The sequence below is a fragment of the Coturnix japonica genome, chromosome Z, assembly GCF_054131305.1.
Source record: "Coturnix japonica strain WE chromosome Z, WE-NBRP24, whole genome shotgun sequence".
Lineage (NCBI taxonomy): Eukaryota > Metazoa > Chordata > Aves > Galliformes > Phasianidae > Coturnix > Coturnix japonica.
The window spans coordinates 40,163,520-40,183,974 of NC_140702.1; the positions used below are offsets into that span (position 1 = coordinate 40,163,520).

General features: G+C 39.3%; 1 protein-coding gene across 3 annotated transcripts; it reads left to right on the plus strand.

Annotated features, from left to right (window-relative positions):
- Positions 1-70: 70 nt before the first annotated feature.
- ZFAND5 (zinc finger AN1-type containing 5) lies at positions 71-15,142 on the plus strand. 3 transcript variants are annotated; one of them, XM_015849129.3, is made up of 6 exons: positions 71-368; positions 3,440-3,597; positions 4,010-4,124; positions 4,533-4,630; positions 13,142-13,267; positions 13,533-15,142. In XM_015849129.3, exons 2-6 carry the CDS (start codon positions 3,447-3,449, stop codon positions 13,679-13,681), a joined length of 639 nt encoding a protein of 212 aa, XP_015704615.2. In that variant the 5' UTR covers positions 71-368; positions 3,440-3,446; the 3' UTR covers positions 13,682-15,142. The 3 variants fall into 3 exon arrangements, 2 of the variants coding, with proteins under 2 accessions (XP_015704615.2, XP_015704617.1); XM_015849131.3 differs by lacking the exon at positions 71-368 and adding an exon at positions 1,498-1,726; XR_014939708.1 differs by lacking the exon at positions 4,533-4,630.
- The last annotated feature ends 5,313 nt before the right edge of the window (positions 15,143-20,455 follow it).

Sequence of the window (20,455 nt, forward strand, 5' to 3'; positions counted from 1 at the left end):
GCAGTACGCATGCCCCGACACAGTGAGGCGGAGTCGAGGGGGAGAAGGAGGGCGAGAGGAAGAGGGAGGAGCCGGCGCCGAGACCGAGAGGAGGAAGCGGTGCTCGCCTCCTCTCCTTCTTCTTCCTCCTCCTCCTCGCCGCTCCGTGACTCCAGCCTGCCGCTGCTCTCCGCCCTCCCTCGGTTCAGCGTGGGGCTCGCCTCCCGCCGGCGCCGCTGGCACGACGTCCACGGCAACAGCGGATACAAAAGAGCAGGGAAGCGGCCGCGGCTCTGCTCCCCGGAGTCCCCGGAGCCTGTCTGTCCCGGCAGCGGCCCGCAGCCTTCTCCGACACCCGACGAGGAGCTTCCGGCTGCCGCCGGTACCTGGTAGGTGGGCGCGGAGCGGGCGGCGGGGCCGACTCCGAGGGCATCTCTCTAGGGCGGTGGAGGCTCCGGCCTGACCGCGGCGGCACAATGGGGAGCGCGGGGCCGGTGGCGGCCGGGCCGTGACTCAGGGCTTTGCGTGCGGCTCAGGCCCGGGCCCGCCCCCGGAGTTGGCCTCCGGGCCCGGCGGCTGTGGGGGCTTCTGTACACCGGTACCCTCGGGGAGGGGGGAGAGAGGGCAGGGAGAGCGTAGCGCACTCCGGGCGCTTGGCAGCGTCGGCCTCTTTGTCTGGCGCCGCGCTGGGCCCGTGCCGTGCTCATCCGCGGTGCCTCGCTGCCGGGACTTGGCTTTTTCTTTGCAAACGGCGGTCCCTCAGGTGGCGGGGCATGTAGGTCATTGGGCCCCGGGTTTTCTGATTGGTTTAAGAGCGGTTTGGATCACTATCCGGTCGCTAACGTTAGAATTCGATCCGTCGGAGCGCCATGTCGGGGCTCCCCGCCTCTTGTCTACAAGCTGGGCGGACGGGCCGCACCGGGCCTTCAGAGCCGGGCCGAGCATCCCCACTCCGCTACGCGGCCCTGGGAGACCGCCCGGGGCAACATGCGGGGTGAATAGCGCAGCTTCCGTGCTGCGAGGGCACGGGGTGAAGCAGCAGCATCCCTCGGGGCAGGGCTTACCCCTCCGAGGTGCTGAGCGAATTTTTCCTCCCCGCAAAAAGGAAGCGGTTCGGCTGCTGTAGCCTCCTGCCCCAGGAGGTCGGGGGCCGTTACTGTGAGCTAGGAGGCCCGTTGTAGCACCCGCTGTGGCTGGGGATGAAAATGGCTGTTGGGGATGATGAGCCAGCGATGCTGCACTTCCCTGATTGAATTTCAGTCTCTGTGCTCCATCTTCCTTTAGAAAGGAAGCCGCAGTCCTCTTAATTAGATTTTATATTTTCCTCTCGCAGTGGGTGTATGCATGGCTGCCTCGGCCTTGTGGGCTGTACAGGAGCTGTCAGCCCTTGGAGATATAAATAGAAGCTGATTTCAGAGGCCCCTGTTGACGGGGTTTTGTGTCTGAGCCTCCAGCTCAGTCTGTCACATTGCAGCCTTGTGACAGGCGGAAGCTAATGCGCTCACCCATGTGACCTGTGCTTCTGAGAAATATTAAGGAAAGCAGTGCACATGTGATGGCATCAGGAGCTGGCTTTCCAGAGGAGTGGAGCTATATGTGTAGGAACACTTTAGCTAGATACTGACACTCTCAGGTGTTCCAGTAGGGAGGAATTGGAAAAGTCTGTAATTTGTCTGCTCTTTCTGCTGTTGCTGGTTCAGAAGCTGTTACAGCAAAACTTAGTGTGCTGGATAGTGGATTTTGTTTGGTAAGTGTTTTGTAACTATTTGCCTGTGTGTGATGAATGCTTCTGAAGGAAATGGTTAGACCTGGACTTCTTTCAGAAGCCTGAAAAACACTGTTTCTGAAGGGCTGAAGAATATCCCATTCTGTTAAGGGCATATATTTCAAGTAGTGGAAGAAGCTACTGAGCAGCAGTTGTGAATTCATGCTGTTTGTAGTATTTTGAAAATGGTGTTAGCAGCTGGAAACTTTAGGTGGTAAAATACGATTCACAACATTAATCTGATTCGCTACTTGAAACTAATCTGAACTGGAGCATGACAGTTGAGATTGATGGTGGCAGCATATTTGATAGTGTTTTGAACTTTTACCTACTTAACAAGAGGGCAGAAATGGACTCTTTGTTTTTGTCTAAACGTAAACCTAGGATGTAGATGGGAAGTTCTAGATTTGTGTAGTTTAGTCACAATTTATGCTGACTTCTGAGGCTGACATATAGGGCTGTAGAAGTGTAATATTGTTGAGTGTTTTACTGAAGTGTGAACTTGCACAGTCCTGAAATGACTACATGTACCAAAACAGCTATTTATAGCTGGGAAAAAATTAGGTTCCATAATCACCTGGGGGTGGTGGGGAGGAATAAAGTTCTACTTATCTTCTGTTTCTGAATTACTTTTCTCCTAGAAACTTAGTTTAATTGGACAAAGGCTGCTGTCAGTAGCAGTTACCAAGCTATTGAAATTTGAGTTTACTAATTGCAGTGTGGCATTTATTAATTGTAAAAAGATTTTTCTGTGCAGCCTAATAAATGAGCTTTCAGTGTTCTTGATTTCTTACAAGCATCAGCTGTGAAATGTCTCTTATTTGACTTCTCCTGAGTAGGAAGGCTGTCATTTAGAGAAGATATGAAAATGTCTCCACATGCCAAGTTATAGTGCTTCTAAATCTTGTGAAGACAAGTGCAATATACTTAATGTGTCCTCAATTTGTATTATATTGCTTGATTACACTGTTCAAGTTTTCTTGCACTTGCAAGTCAAGGGTTTTGTTGCTGTATCAGTTTTTCTGCTTACCTTGCATTGTGGAGGTTAACCATCAGTGAAGGGGAAGTATTTTTATTCCTAGCAACTGCAATTTGTGGTATGATTAAGGTATTGTCTATTGGTTCAGAATTCCTGATATAACTTTATTAATACAAATACTTTAAATGGTTCTTTTGAAAAGTGTTAGCAGCATGATGGCGTGTACTTGGAAAAGTAAGTCAGGTCTAATCTAATTACAGAAATACTGTTTACATTCTGTTGAAGAGGCTGCTGTGCACTTGTTTTTGCCAGTTAATACTCGGGATCAACTTTCATACACAGCCCAAGGAGTATTTAACGCCTTGTTTTGGAAACTCCTTCTAAAGATAGGAATACAGATTCTAAATGTTGCCAGTACTGCTGCCATTCAGTTGAGTTTGGTCATAACCTGTACATGCAGCTCAATGTCTAACAAGCATAGAACTTCTCAGTATTGGTGCAATAAATTGTTTTTCTTGTCCTAAAGATGCATAGTGATGTTACTTAGCAATACAACTGCAGTATTGAATGGCTCATTAATGTCCATGAATCTCTTTTTAAGAATGTTGATATCACCTTATGGGAGCAGGATCAGCAGACATGTTTTAATTCTGTAACCCTATAATTGATTTTGGTGACGTACCCACTCCTAATGCAGTTCTTGCTTTTATTTACAGCATCGAGATGACTCAGGAGACAAACCAGACCCCAGGGCCTATGCTGTGTAGTACAGGATGTGGATTTTATGGAAATCCTAGGACAAATGGGATGTGTTCTGTTTGCTACAAAGAACATCTTCAACGGCAGCAGAACAGTGGCAGAATCAGCCCAATGGGTAAGGGTTTACAATATCTCTATTTTCTTGGTTTTGTTATATTTTTAATTAAGACATACAGGTGATGAAGAATAATCCTGTTACACATTTTGGGAAAATTTCTGAAAGCTGTATAATGAAAAATGAATTTCAAAGAGTATACTTCTTCAAAACATGGTAAAATAGAAATGTGTTCCTATGTAATACGTTGTGATCCACCCTTAATTTTCTTCTCCACTTATTTCTAGTGTCAGTATATTCTTATGTGAGCTCTTATATCGTATTTCATTTGTTAGTTATATAATCTGTCTTTTAAGTAAGAAGTAGTATGCAGTGTAATGAATGTGTCCAAGTTCATAAGTGTATGCAAGAATATTTGACTAATGTACTCTACAACTTGTTTATAATGACTTCTTAAATTCTTGTTTTGTAGGACCAGCCAGTGCTTCAAACAGTCCTACCTCAGACTCTACATCTGTTCAGAGAGCAGATACTACTAGCTTAAACAACTGTGATGGTGTTGCTGGCAGCACATCTGAAAAATCAAGGTAAGATGAAAGTATTATTTTGAGTTTTAGATGAGCTGTGAATATATAGCAAGTTAATGATTGGCAGTAACTTTGACCCACTTCACTGAATTTCTTAGGAGCACAAGGCATACATGGCAGTGCTTTTCTTTATAAATATTTGTAAATGAGTAGTCATTGAAATATTTGGTGTTGTACTGCTGCATTTGCAGTTTACCTGGTTAAGTATTTGTTCCAGATTTGACTGTTTCCTTCTGTGGGAAACTAAAATAGAATCAAAACATATTTTGTAGATAGTAGGAAGCAGGAGTTAGGAGCATGCATCAGAACTAATTAAACCAGTAGTCTGTTGATGGGTTTGGACATCTTAGGCTTTTATTGTGTACTTCAAACTGATGTAAAATTACATGTTTCACTGTACATGAACAGAAATGTGCCTGTTGCCGCTTTGCCTGTAACGCAGCAAATGACAGAAATGAGCATTTCAAGAGAGGAAAAAGTAACACCGAAAACAGAGTCTGAGCCAGGTATGTTTGCGGAGTAACACTGAGTATGCTGGTGACTTAACAGAAGTTGATAGTTTGCTTACTTTCTCGTGAGGACACTTCTCCCATTCTGGTGGTAGTCTTCAGGAACTGCTTAGAAAGTTAATTATGTTTTAAATAGTCTTCCCTTGGAATCAAGGAAAAATGACTGGTGCTAGAATATAGCTTTAAGATGCGTGTTTAGTGTTGGTTAAAAACAAATTGATACCTCTGAAACTAGTTCTGGCTCCCAATCTTTTCATTTTTTTTTAATTTTTTGGTACTCCGTTATTGCATTTAGGGTAAAGTGGTCAATTTTGAAGTCAAAGATTTATATGCATAATCTAGCAGTATGACTCCTGACTCATGGCAGTCAAAGTGGCTTGTTGGGTTTTGAGAGTGGATTTCTTACAAATTCTGCTCTACAGAGAAATGAGATTGGGGGAAGGACAAAAACGGTTACAGATTGGTTAAATAGTTGAGAAATCAGTAGATATCCACAGAACAGTGCTTTAGTTATGCAAGCTATTTAAATTTGGGAATTAATCTTTAATTTAGAAGTTCTGTTCTTGCACTGGAAGGTTGTAGCTATAGTGCTTAAACTTAGAAGTGCAAACTGCTTGAAGGAGGACAGGAAACATACTGCTTCCATAAGTGCAACTCGATGGTTGAATTCATTTATTTCAATTCATCTATTTCAATGAATACCTTAATGCATTTGTTCTGTACTTATATGTATCCACATTTTTTTTTTACGTAACAGTTTAGATATATTATTAAAATAGAAGCTGATACTTGATAAATTTAAACTGAAGATGAAATTAGTGTTTTTCACTTATGAAGGCAGGTACAAAATGCAGAAGACACTATTCAGCACTGGATAAAAGTGATTTTTAACTAGTTCAGGTTTTGCTGTAACAACTGACATTTAATTACTCTTTTTTTCTGCAGAGGGTTTTACCATTTGCAGTGGCCATGCTGAGTTGATATTCTGTGACAACAGCTAAAGTTCATTTCAAAAGTGTATTATTTCTTGGTTCTGTCCAAATGGAGAATAGATTTCCTTTCTAATATTAATTTATTGCAACTAATGTCATCAAAAGAGTTTTTCTTATATGTAGCTTAAAAACTACTGTGATATTTATGAACCTGTATTGCTTTAAGATTTCCTGCCTGTAATGGTGTCAAGCAAGCCAAAGAAATGCATTTAAATGATAGCAGTGGTGAAGTACTAGGTTAATTTACTCTTAGTGAAACTGCCAATAGTAGTCTGTCATTTTTCCATGTATAAAGGACAACTTCAGTCAGTACAACTTTCACAATACCTGTTTATTTCTTTAACAAGTGAGCTATATGATAGCTAGTGTCACATGCCTTTCTGATTAGAAAAGGGGAGGAAGGAAATCCAAAAGCAGCTCAACATACTGTTTTATTTTTTCCAAATAATCCTGCAAATTGAAAGCAGTAAAAGTTGTTAGGAGTTGATCTAAAAATCAGTGAGAAAGCAGTCACACAACTTAAATGTTTCTGGGAAAATTTCTGGAACAAAACTTCCTGCCTTAGTATGTGTTGCAGTCTTTCAGTACTTAAGATTATCATAAGGATGGAAAGAGACTTTGTAAAAAGTTGGATATTATTATTTTAAACTAAAGAAGAGTAGGTCGAGATTAGACATAGGGAAGAATTCTTCCTTATAAGGGTGATAAGGCACTGGCACAGGCTGTCTAGAGAAGTTGCGGATGTCTCATCCTTGTAGGCATTCAGGGCCAGGTTAGATATCTGCCCTGGGCAGATGAACTAGTGGCTGGCAGCTGTGCCCTTGGTACAGTTGACAGAACTACTGGGCTTTGGGGTCCTCTTCAGCCCCTTCTGTGAGTTTATGGTACCTAAGTCCCTCAGACAGTCTCAGAGAATCGCAAGGTTGGAAAGTACCTATGAGATCATGCAGTCCAACCATCCTCCCATTACCATTGCTACCACAAGCTACTAAACCATATCTTGTAGCTCCTCATCTGGATTCCTCTTGAAAACTTCCAGGGATGGTGATTCCACCACCTCCCTGGGCAGCCATTCCAGTGCCTGACCACTCTGAGAGAAAAAGGGTTTTCTTTCTGTCTAATCTAAACCTCCTCTCGTACAACTTGTGGCCATTTTCTCAGGTCCTGTTTGTGGCTTGGGAGAAGAGGCCAAGCCTCTCCTCATCACAGCCTCCCTTCAGGAAGTTGTAGAGTGCAAATCTGTTGTGAAACAGGAGTTTGCTTTTAAGTATTGCACCTTGACACAAACTGTAGATGCATAAGATGATGTACTTATGTGCTTATCTCAGGGTTTGGTGCATATCTGAGATATGCAAAGCATTCGCTGTTTTTAGTGGTATGTTGATTTCTATCTCGTGTGCAAGAAAATATGGCCTAGACTTCAGAACCCCTGTTGGGTCTGGACTGGTTGCATTTCTCTTCTCTTCCTTTTTCCTGTAACATTCAGTATGTCATTCTCCCCTCCCAAGGAGGAGTTGAGACAGCAATATGTAATAATTCATAGCAACAAAGCTGATAATTTCTATAAATTGTAACTGTCTAAGATAATACCACAGTCTTGAAGTTGCTGATGAAAACAGTCTAATTCTGAGTGCAGCCTGACCCTAGAAACTGAATTTCATAACTGTTTACAGATAGCATAGAGCATGAAGAATATAACCTTCTAGTAAACTACGTCTCCCCTTTTAACGTCTTCAGTGACATGAAGTTGCATTCTTTTTTGACAGAACTTCATTAGAAAGTGAAATTTTCATTGTTTCCTTCACAAGCCAGAAAGCTATAAATAATTACATCTGTTCAATTGATTATATATATATATATTATTTTTTTTAACAATATGTAGTTTAAATTAGAAGTTGCTGAAGTTAGATACAATAAAGCTTTACAGGCTTATCTTGCTTTATTTGTTTTTATTTTTTTTCCCAGGTTGAGGTTGCAACCTGGATTCTCATTCAGACAAATCAAGTTTTAAAATAGTCCTATCTTAACAATTGAAAGAAAAGATGTGTTACAGATCTAACTCACCCAGTTGGTTGTAATTGACATTTCTAGCACACTGTATTTTCCCCTGATCTGTAATTTCTTAGTTCAGCTTTATTATTTCATATTTGAACAGGGGTGTATGTTGTCTGGTTCCCTATACAATGAACTACTTGCAAGTCAGAAATCTAAAGACCTCTGTCCAAACTCCACTTTTTCATAATACTCATAGTCTTTTGATATGCTTTTACACTTACTACTATTAAGGTTTGAATTATACTATTCTTAATAATAGAATTTAATATGTTCCCAAAGCATTCAAGAAATTACTCATAGCTATTTGTTTATTTTTATATTCCTGTCATGGATTACAAGAACTCAGTGCCAAATCTTTTCTTTCTTTGTGTTATAATATCAGAACAATATATATAAAAAAAAAATACCTGTTTTGAAAACATGTATGTTTAAACATGTTATTTCAAGTTACAGTATGTTGTTAGCATTTTTTTTCTGGTTTTGTCTATATGTCTTTCCATGGTTCAATTATGAGTCTCCTGTCAAGTGCCTGTTACCAGACATGATTGGTATCAGCATGCATGTTAGTGACTAAATTTTGTTCAGTTTTTAATACATTAGTAACCCAATTTTAGAGAGTATAGTATGATGCCACAGCTATGGAGTAGTATGGCCTGTAATGAAAGTGAGAACAAAATTGAAATCTCTGTTCTCATGTAAGGTATTTTAAAAATACTCAGGTAACTGCTAAACTGCAGTCTTAATTCTATCTACATTGCAGATTTTCTGTTCTTCGAGTAATATTTAATGAGCTTCAGAAGGCAGTGAAAGATGGTGTTTGACTAACTTGTCTTCTTACTCCACAAAGCCAATGTGTTTTTTTTGTTGTTTTTTTTAATGTTATCTTGCATTCAGGTTGAGATGTGGGTTGCTTTGACTTACCTGTAGATCTTGTCAGTGTGTGTTGCAGGTAATAGTGTAAGATGCTTTTGAAAAATGGTAGGCATGAGATGATAGCTGGTATTCCTTAGATTTTTGTGCTGTAATAATCGGTTTGTTAATTCTGGATCGGTTTTGCATGTTGCAGTACATAACCATGTTCTTAACTATAGACTGTAGCTTTCAAAATAGTCAGGTTATTTTTGTGTTGTTACCCATGTCTACTGTAACATGTATAGATAGCCCTGCTTTATATAATTGTGAAATTAGGTTGGCTTGAAGCCTTGGAAAATAAGACTAAGGGCCCAACCAATGGTCCTGTGCTTGATGCTGATAGTATGCTGTTTTAACTTTTTAACAGAAATGATTACAGTAGGTCATGTCTTCCTTGTCACCAAATTAAACTGCATTTATGTGATATGTAAACCAGGATGCCTTTACATTAATAAGACATTAAAAATATCTTAAACTTGTTAGTTGGGCATGTGGGAAATAAGTTGTATGTTGCCGAATATATTCATTCACTTGCCTGTGAAATTAAAAGTGAAGTTTATTTTTCAGCCTCTTCATCTTTGGCTCCTAGATTGCCATAGCAGTTCTAATTTCTGAAAAATAAAGCATTTGCTTTCAAGAAGATCAACAAAACATGACAAGGACTGTTCATGTTTTCAAATTCCAAATTTATATACTAGTCCATTGTGTTTAAAACAAAACATGAAGACTTGGTAATCTGCAGTTTCTGCTCTGGTACCGCAGATGTTTAGTCTGCTGTCTTCCTGATTACTCCAGACTTTGCCTCTGTTCTCTTCTGTTTTAGTTTAGCCTGTGCTTCTGTGATGGCCAATGGAGTTGGATTCATGAAGTCAAGTTAAGGCAGTTTTATTTTTATGGTTTCAAGCCTGACTTTGCTCTTTTGCTCTTCCAGCATGGTTGTTTACTTAGTAATCCTACAATAGTTGTACAGTTGAAGCTGCTGAGATCTCCCTGTAGTTAACTTAGATGTAGTCATAAAATAAGTTTTTAAAATGTTGATGTTAGCTGAGTAGCCTTTTCTGGTTACTTATAATATTGGGAGTGTTGAAGAACAGTAGATTTGTTTTTCAACTGAAAGTCATCAGATTAATACCTTTTTGTGTGAAGAATCAGAAAAGTAACTATAGTAGGCCTGCTCTTCTGCAGCAGCTGTGTTTGCATAAGCAAAACTACTGTCCATTTTGAAAATGTCGTTACCACAGAGCTGTTCTAGAGTAAAAGTCACTAAGGCTTGATAGCTTGGACAAAGAAAAGTTCTTTTTGTTCTCTTTAGGATTTGTCTATGTTTGGTTGAGTAGCTGTCACGCTGTGGCATGTGGCTGACTTCATTCATCAGCAGCATCAGTGTTCCCACATGCCTTTTGTAAAGATGCATATTCAGATTATACGTGAAAAAAGCGTTTCCAGAGTTATGATGCAATACCTGCATTAGTGGGCTTTTTTGGTCACCTCTGATTCTGGCCTTATGTTACTCTGTTACTGTAGCAGATGTGTGGTAGGTTTCTCTGCATGACTGTAATGCATCTTAAAACAGCCACAGATAACTATTACTTTGTTCTGACCTTGTAAATGAGGTTCAACCAATTTTGAAAATCTGTTATTCTGAAGTTTTTTCAGGCTTGTAACAGAAGAATTGGTCTGATAAAATCCAAGTGGAGTAAACCTGGTCAGTTAGTTTTTTATACCAAAGCATGGGAAGGGAAGTGACTACAGTGATGGAGATGGCTATGTGCCAGCAGGAGCTCAGCTGAAATGATCAAACACCTTTTGGTAGTATGGAGCTTAATTCATCCTAACAGGAATATTGTTACTGAGGAAGCTGGTCTGTAGGTAAAAGCAACCACATTTGTTGTACTTGCAGTTTTGTCCAGTGGTTTAATCCCTGGTGGTTATACTGCAATTATTTGAAGCACTCATTATTTTGGGGCAAATAATACTAGAGCACTTGTCTTCAGAAAGGAAGGACTCCCCATCAGGCATTTTCCTTTTAAAGTAATAAACAGAATGTTTTGATTTGAATATAGGTAGCTCTGTCCCATCTTATTTATTAAGTATTGCCTTTTTTTCTGCAAGTTCTACTTTTCCTTCTTTCCTGCACAACTAAGATGTGTTCAGTAAAGATACTGTTCAGCAGCTTATTTAGGGGATGGGCCTCTGCAGTTTCTTAGGGATATTTTCTCTATTTCCTGGTTCCTCTGCTGCTATGTGTCTCTGCAAACGCTTGGCTCAGGGTCATTGAGCAGAGGAGAAAGGGCACCTGCAGTAACTAGTAACATTCTCACTGCGATGGATTTGTTTTCATTTGCTTCCTTGTGAGCATGTTAGGCAGCGATAAAGGTTGTTCTTTTTCTTGCTTTAATTTTCTCTTAGTGCATGCTGCAAGTGACTTTAATTATTTAGGTCATTCTTGATTTGCCCCTTCTTTTATCCATTTTCTCTTGCATCTGACTGAAACAGCATGTAGCCTCTGAGGGCTCATACTGTGAATTGGTACTCATGCAGATGAAGCTTCCTTCTAGCTAGTTATACAGCAAATTGCAGCATGTGGAAATATTTCTAGTTCTTCTTATCTGTCATGACTTACATTTATCATTGTATTTTTAAACACATAAACAGTATAGTAAGCCTAAAAGGAGCCTGACAGCTATGCTTTTTGGATGCTGCCTTTTCTTTTTTTATATGCCATAGCTGGTGCTTGATAGCCTAGTACCCAAGAGTTTTATGCTGTTTCTTACATCACTGTGCTTTAACCTGCTTTGGTCAGAGGCTCCTACATGGACTGACTGATACCTAATGCTGCTTTCTTTGGAATTAAAAAACAAGCTCAGATCATCATAACTGGACTTCTAAAAAATGTTAATAAATCATGACTACGAAGAAGCTGTCTCAACAAACACAGTAGCAGAGGTTACTCCAAAAAGTACTGACAACAGTAATGATTCTAGTGCAAGTCCTGTAATATTTTGTTATTTTTGGACTAAGCAACATACCAAATATTTCACAGTCTTTTTAGAAAAAACTCTCTACAAGACAAGAAGTGTAGTAAAGGGCCGTTGTAATTTATTAGGACTGTTAAATGGATGTTTAAGAAACTATTTGCAGCTGTTGTCTTGCTGTATAAAATTTTGGGGTTTTGAATGGCGAATACTTCTTGCGTCATTTATAAATCTTGCTTAGACCCCAGTCAGTAGTTCACAGCCTGTCTTCCACAGTGAATTGTGAGGCTTCCAAGGAGTTGGGGATAATAGTGATCATTTATTTTTCATAGCACATGCAGACATGATAGTACAAATGAAAATAAAATAATATTTTTTTTTAATTTGCAAAGATAGTAAAATAGCATAACTCCTTCTTGGTGTCTGAAAAATCTAAATACTCAGGGGAAGCAAAAAAATCTGAACTCGGAAACCTTATTTGTTTGCATGAGTTTCAGTACAAATACATCTTTAAGACTTATGCGCTTTGCTTATTCTGGAATATATTTTGTAGTTTGCTCCTTGTATTTTAAAAAAATGGATATCATCAGACAGATTGGAGTTCTCAGCAAAACTGTGCTAGGAAAAAAGGGTCCACGGGTTATATGTGTTAAAGATAGTATTAAAATATACATCTCTCACCTTTCTTCCATGAGAGCTGGCTATAAATAAAGAGGATATTAAAACAAAAACAAAAAATAACCTTTAATTTGATGAGAATAATTTTTTAAAGGAAAATAAACACATTCATGCAGGTTCTGTGAATGATAAAATTTTGTTTGAGAACTTGAGTAAAATGTCACTGACTTATTTTTCACTTGCTTCTGTCATGAGCACAAGTCAATCCTTGCTACGCCTGCTTGCACTTTAAAGCCAAATACAGCTCAAGAATACAGATATTGAGTGTGAGAAATCCTTACTTCATTCTTCAAATTACTGAGAATGTCCTAATGAGATTCTTTTGTATTATGTGTTACATAGCAGTGTTATGGATCTGTCCTGAAATCAGTAATTTGCTGTGAGCTGTTTTGGTTAATTGTTTCAGGTTTGGGGTCAGTTTACTTCGGAAGTATATAGTGGCAGAATAACCAGTACTGTGACAGTGACATTACTGACAAATTCATTCTTTATCTAAACTATGTTCCAGTTGATTACATTCTCTATAGGTATCATCTCTGTTCAACTACTTTGCACATGACAAGATTTTTACAATTTTAAAATAAATTTTTCTTTATAGTGTGGTTGTCTTTATTAAATGTATATTCAGCTTTGGGTGTACATTAAATATATCTTAGATTTCTGACTAGTAGAACCATGGAGAAAACTTGACCCAAAAGGGGAACTTGCAGTGTACTTAAAAATCTTTGTGGTTTACTTTTTCATAGACTAGTCTGTGTAGTACTTCAGACAGCCTATTTAGAGGCTTAATAAGTGGGAAGTAATCTTTTCAGAAATGCATGCTTGATACTAGATAGTGTGACGTGGTTGTGAAAATGAAGAAATTTAACCTTTATATACTTCGCTTGCATTAACAGTTGTTACTCAACCAACCCCATCAGTTTCTCAGCCAAGTACTTCACAGACTGAAGAGAAAGCTCCTGAACTTCCCAAACCAAAGAAAAACAGATGTTTCATGTGCAGAAAGAAGGTTGGCCTTACAGGTAGGAGAACACTTAGATGCTAAACAGATCTATATTAATATAGTTGCCTCTTAAAAGATTTAACTTAATGAAGTTGTAGTCAATCACAAAATCCAAATTACTTACAAATGACATGTTTTGGAAATGTTCTTTTATTTTTTTTGTTAAGCTGTTGTACATCAGAAGAGAAAACATACGACTTTCTTCTGTAGCAGATAAGCCATTAACTTACAGCTCACTTTAGTACGAAGCTTCCTAGTGAGTCTGCATATTTTTCTTTGTACAGGATTTGACTGCCGCTGTGGAAACTTATTTTGTGGACTTCACCGTTATTCTGACAAGCATAACTGCCCATATGACTACAAAGCAGAAGCTGCAGCAAAAATCAGGAAAGAGAACCCAGTGGTTGTGGCTGAAAAAATCCAGAGAATATAAATGGAACTGCTTGTCAAAAGACTGACTTTTTGGTCTTGTTTATAATATATCCTAGGAAAACATTGAAGAGCAGGTGCATGGCCATTTTCCTTTGATGTACTCCAAAGTTGCTCTATTTTTCTTTTTTTTTTTCTTTTTTTTTTTTTTCAGTCTTGTCTGTCTTAATGATATTTCAGAATGTTTGGGTGTTTGTTACAGGCAGGATTGGATAGGTACAGCCCTTGAAAATATGTATGCCCTCCTTAGAATATAGCTGAATGATTAGAAACCTGCACAGAAATACACAGAGGACAGACTCTTTAGTTTATGTGTGCCAAACAGATGTATGCTATCTGCATGCTTGCAGCAGATCTGCCTTTTGAAATGTCTGAGGTATATAATCTTTGGCTAGTGTTATGTGCCTGTTTTGGAAAAGGATACATCAGAAAGGCTGGCAGTCTACTTCTGTCATTAATATCTCATTCTGGTTTTAGTTGCAACACTCCATTGTTTTCTACCAGAATTTAAGCTATGTGGAGAGGTCTGCCTTTCCAGTAAGATGAGTGTTGGTGCCATATATAAGAATGTAACTTAGCAGTTGCATTGAGGGGGAAAAAAGACACTTGTAAGAAGAACACTGTTTGTTTTGGAATGAATTATATTAAGTTTAGAACCATGAAACTTACTCATAGAAAGGAAGTGTGCTATGGGGGTCTTACAAAACAGTCTGCAACAGAACTGTCGGCTTTTCTTGCTTAGCAAAAACTGTTGTGTAGCACAGTGTTGTAAGATTTGTTTACAAAACACAGGTTCCATATGTTTTTAGACATACCACAGCAGCTCTGTCAAGCAACATACTCCTTACATTCAATGTCTTCCGAGTTCACAATAATACCATTTTCTTCTAGTTTCAATGTAACAGTTGCACCACTTTGCATGGAAAACCATACCTGACATAGCTACTGTAGACTTAAGTGGTAGCTGGAACCACTCTTGAAGGGCTGCTTTATCATTTTTAATTGTACTTGGATGTAGGACTAGTGTTCTTGGGTGTGTTGCGTGGGCTGCATTATCTACAGCATTGTACAATAACAACTCTAGAAAAGGCAGTATACTTCACTGATGCTTGTCTGGTAATATCACTTCTGTGTTATAATGGAAGTTTTTTTGTGATGTATGGAATTTGTGTTTTTTATATAAACAAGTACAGTTTAGACTAGTGTTGTGGTAATGCCTGTTCTCATCTGTAAATAGTTACATATGTACACAAGATACTACTTTTGAACTGATTTTTATTGCAATGTTCAGTCCTACTTCTTACTTCACTATTAAAAAGTTTGTTTTTGCTTTAATGTTGTTTGTTCAGTTCTTAGATATGCAGACATGTACAGATAGTTCATATTTATGTATTGCATATAACCACACTACCCAACAGCTTTGCTTTGTTGTATTATGTAAATAATAAAAATGTACAGAAGGAAATAATTGCCTTTGTGATTGTTCATTGGTTTTAGTTACTGCTGTAATCTAAAGATGACCTTATTGAGGTTGAATGCAGAGTTAATATGTTTGCTTAGATGTCCTGACTGTATCTCACTCTAATTTGGATAGACTTGATTCTCTCATGTCAGCAAGTCATAAACTACTTGATGGACAGATGTCAAAATCTTCTGCAGACCCAGGCAGGGTTACTGTCAGGGCTGTTAAATATGCCAGATTTATCCTTCTTTGTTAGAAAATGCAGAACACACAGCATGCGTTAACTTAGAAGTCTTCGCCATCGAATACGAGGAATAAATATTGCTTATGTTAAAACTGAAGAATGTGCATCCTAAAAATCAGCTAATGTTAATGCTCGTGGTAACTTGATACTGCAGTACATGCCATCAATATGGAAGCAAGAACATGTTCTGGAACTCCATTTCCTGGGAAGAATTTTACAACTTAATCAGGGAATTGCTTTAAAGCATCATTCATTTTTCCACCTTCTGTAGGAAATTTAGTACTCTGAATGCAGCTTCATTTTGTGTGTGTGTGTATTTAAAGGTACAAAGTACCGTATAACTGGATGTTGGAAAATAATGTCTGTACTATATGGTCATGTCTTGAGTATTTAAAGAAAGCTGGCCAAAGACTAGCCATGCTGGTACCACTAGGACTCTGCTAGTCTCTGACTAGCTAGACTCTGCTAGTCTCAGCCTTGCTGTCTGTTTAATCATCTGAAGGGCTTTATTTTGGGAAGGCTTGTTGAAATAACTGATCTCAGTAGATCTGTGAATGGAAGTATGAAATGAAGTATGCCTTGTAAGATTGTGAACTGTATGTAAATTGCCCACAAGTGGAGTATGACAATCTACTTAAAAGTGTAAGATCTCCTGAGCTTTGTTCTGTGCTAATGACATATACCACTCTGACCTGCTGGAGAGGAGCTCTGAGAAGGATCTGTGTGTCATGGTGGCCAACAAGTTGGCCATGAGCAAGCTATGTGCCCTTGTTGCCAACAGTGTTCTGGGATGCTTGACCAGTAGGTCAAGGGAAGTGGTGCCCCCCCTCCACTCCGTGCTGGTGGGGCTATGCCTGGAACATAATGTCTGGTTCTGGGTTCCCCAGTTCAGGAAGGACAGGAAACTGCGAGAGCAGGAACACAGGAAGTTCCATACAGACACGAGGGAAAAACTTCACTGTCAGGGTGATGGAGACCTGGACCAAGCTACCCAGAGAAGTGGTGGATTCTCCCAATTTGGAGATATTCAAACCTGCCTGGATGCTTTTCTGTCAACAAACTAGGCAACCAGCTTCATCAGGTTGGGTTGGACTAGGTGATCTCCAGAGGTCAGTTCCAACCCCTACGATTCTGTGATTTGGTCAGTTAATTCTGTTGAGGCACACTAAAGACTCAAATGTGGAAAAGGTTGTTTTAAAGGAATATGTACTGCCAAATAACTGGTTTGTTGGCACCTTAATTAAAATACTTTTAAACAAATATTGGTGTAGAATCACCAACACTGAAAAAGAAGAACATTGAAAGAAATTTTTCCAATCTGAGTTTGCCTAACCTGAATCTTCTGGCAAAACTTGAGGCCATGAACCTCAAACCAAGCTGGGTATAACCTTGGTTAAAGAAGTACACATATAAGCACAGACTTGCAGATTTGTTCTCATCCCTCCATCTATAACTATGGAGACTAGTATGTATTCTTAAATAGCTTACTCCTACTGCACTGTTGATAAGTTTCAATGCAGTGGTATTAAAATACTATGAGGAAGGTGTGTCTTCTATGATGTCTAAACACAAGCCATCCATCAACCTGCTATCACTTACTCTTTTTAGTTTAAAACAGCAGATTTGTATGAATAATACAACATCATCACTTCACATGAAATTAGTTCTCATTTAACGTATGGTTGTTATACTGGCATGTTCCTAACTTATGCATAAGCATGCTATTCTTGGTAGAATCTCCTGACATCACCAACTTGTATACCACTTGACTCATGTTTTTTTGTTAGGGAATAAAGAGAAATATACAAATTCATAAATTAAAGCCTTTGGTAATTAAAAGAGATTTGATAATCTTCAGTTTAGCTTCAGCTAAACTGAATCTTTGGTATATTTTAATAATCTTTAGTTTAGCTTTAGCTTCAGTTTATATTTAGTTTCATCTGTCTAGCTGGTATTGTGGATGTGGTAGTGTGTTCCACAAGGTTCTGTTGCTGTCAAATGTGAAAAAAAAAATCTTCCTATTATGCTTCCAACCTGCTGCTGTAAAGATGACATCTTGTTAGATGAGCAGCCCAGCGACTTGGTTGGATTTGGCTTTTAAAAATGCAATGGACTTCAGAAGCCGTGACTACATCCGTTAATCTTTCTGGTACTTAGTCCTTTGTAAATATATTTCAATAATAAATTATTAATCCAAGCATTTTGCAAGGTCACTTGTTCAGAAGTGTAAGGGCATGCCTTATATGCTAGCATTTGTCACATTTGGTAGCATGAGGAAAGTGTGAAGCTGTTGGAGTAGGCCCAGAGGATGATCAGAGGGCTGGAGCACCGCTCCTACAATGACAGGCTGAAAGCTGAGCTCATTCAGCCTGAGGAAAAGAAAGCTGCAAAGAGACCTCGTGGCCTAATACATACAGGCACATGCAAGAAAGCTGGAGGTGTTCCTGTCAGGGAGTGCAGTAGGACAAATTATAATGGCTTGAAAATAAAAGAGGGTAGAGTTTGATTAAGCATTAAGAAGATCGTCTCTGTAAGGGTGGTAAGGTAAGCACAGGCTGCCCACGGAAGCTGTTGATGCATCCCTAGAGGTGTTCAGCTTCAGGTTGGATGAGGCCCTGGGCAGCCTGAGCTGGTGGGTGGCAGCCCTGCCCACTGCGGGGGGCTGCAACTAGGTGTTCTTTAAGGTCCCTTCCAAGCCAAACCATTCTATCAGTCTATGACTGAGCTGACAGCTTCCTAAAGGAGACGTGTTTCACTACTGCATTTTGTACTAGATGATGAAACAAAATGTAGAAGAGACATAATTCTTAGTGCAGTAATGCAATAACATGATGGAAAGTATACTGATAGTAGCAGGGTGGCACAATCCTATGCAAATGAAAACAAGCCCAAATGCAGAAGCTGTGGACACTGAAACAAAATAAGGAAAAACTGCTCACCTTTGGAAGTCATCCAGTAGGCAGGGATCTCCAAAGAGACACTTCCTATCACTGCCAACCCTTAAACGAGGTCTGAGGAGACCTACTGCATGCACCTAAGCTCCCCTGGGTTGGCCCTTCCTTCCCAGCAGGCACTCAATCACTGTTCCAGGTGGTGACTTAGCGTTTCTGCTACAAGAGCCATTCTGTTCCAGAAATGTTGATGGTATTTTGGTTTAAGTCTCCTAAATCAGATAACTGTATCTTTATTAATCTCAAAGCCATGCCTTTTTTTTTTTTTTTCCTTGTCTTTAAAATCAGTTTGCAGTGTATATATTCCCAAGTGGGAGTAACACTTATCACATTCTAATGTTTATTTAGCATAGAAAGAAACTGAAAAGTAACTATGATCGATATATCTACTCTTGCGTCTAAGTGTAAGCATGCAGAGTAGAATATCTTGTGTAATTAATCCTGACCCAAGTCAGGGTAAGTCTTGTATTTCACTGATCCTACAGGCATCTAGAAGGGTTCTGTGGGGTCAGTTCCTCCCCTCTGCAGATGTTTTACATTGAGGTTACCTGTAGCCTATGCCAAACGAAAACATTTCCATGCCCTGGCTATTCCATGTGCCTTCTGTAGAATCCACAGGCTCCAGTAAAGATATCTTTGATGCTGAACAGCTAGTACTGGTGTTGGATGCTGGTACGCAGCTGAGAGCACTACCTTATCAGTATAACATGACCTTTTCTAGCAATAGATGAGGGACATGTTTACTAAATGAACCACCAAGACTAAGTCTCTCATGAAAAATGTTTAAATCCAAGGAAAGAGTTAAGAGTCACTGCAATAGTCAAACACACTTAATTGGACTCAAGATACCTCACCTGCCAGGCACTCCACTTGCTCTTCCTCCAACTCCTCAAAAAGGTGGCTGCCTTGAAGTCAAGGTTTCTCTTCTCCAGCCCTGCAGCCAAACACCTGCATCATAATTTAGTTTACTCACAGAGAAAAATCTCGTTCGGAATGTTTACTTCAAGGGCTTTCTTAGGTTTTTGAGCTTGTTTTGATCAGACTGTGAGAACTCTTGATGGTACATCACTTTCAACGTGCTATTCATGGTTCAGGTATATTCAGATTCTTTCTGACGTTATAATAATGAAATCAACATAAGAAGACAGAACATAAACCAAAGGATAAACTGAAACCATGATTCAGGATGGGACCCTTCTCAGTGCAGACCTTTTCTTTCAGCTTCATTATTCTACTGTAACCATAATGATTCTCATGCCTTTTATCTAAGGTACATCCAGTCTCTGAAAGCCATAAAAATGCCAGCCAGTGTATTTAGATATGTGAATTTGGACTCCTCTTTAGTGGTTGATTTCAGATTTTATTGACAATGGCCTATACAATTTGTTTTATTTCCTCTGAGCATTCTGGAGATGGCATTCATGACTTTCCTGGTGTACTCTTTTGCAAAAGTGTTATTAGAAGCTAAAGCCAACTCACTGCATGCCGAAAACACAAGTGGAAAGATGCTTGCTACGTGTCAGACACTTCATCTTTGGAGATGTACTATGCCACTGTCTAATGTTTTTGCCTCGTTGCTGATTTTACAGTACAGATGAAGGCCTACTGTGAATCTTCATTTGCAGTGTCACTGAGATTAGAATACAGACCTGAGGAACTGAGAAGCAATTTAATTCATTATTCATTGTTCCCGTTTATCTGTTCTTTACCACACTGAGCAGTTATATTTACACTGGTTAAAACACTGCTAAATCCACACATCTTGCCTCCACTTTCTAGAACTGACCCTTCTGAGTACACTCAATACTTCCCTGAGTATCAAGAAAAATCATCATTGTCCTTAAACATTTTTGCTGTAGATTTGAAGTCTACTTTAGTAATCTACAGGAATTTGAACATGTGAGGAACACAACAGCGGTTCCTAAAGCAGCCTGTGAAGTTTTTTGTGAGCCTAATCATTTGACTTTAGTAATGCTTCTGGGACACCAGGTCAGACTAAGTTTAAACAGGATTAAACTAAAGTAGATTTTCCTGAGTTGTATTTTAAGTACCACAGAATTCACAGAATCACAGAATGATGCAGGTTGGAAGGGACCTCAAGGATCATGAAGCTCCAGCCCC

What these genes read in the sequence shown, in the direction of transcription:
- ZFAND5 (XM_015849129.3), top strand. Translation starts at nt 3,447, where the DNA reads ATGACTCAGGAGACAAACCAGACCCCAGGGCCTATGCTGTGTAGTACA. An exon ending in TGGCAGAATCAGCCCAATGG is followed by an intron (nt 3,598 to 4,009) that starts GTAAGGGTTTAC and finishes CTTGTTTTGTAG; the next exon opens with GACCAGCCAGTGCTTCAAAC. An exon ending in AAAGAAGGTTGGCCTTACAG is followed by an intron (nt 13,268 to 13,532) that starts GTAGGAGAACAC and finishes TTCTTTGTACAG; the next exon opens with GATTTGACTGCCGCTGTGGA.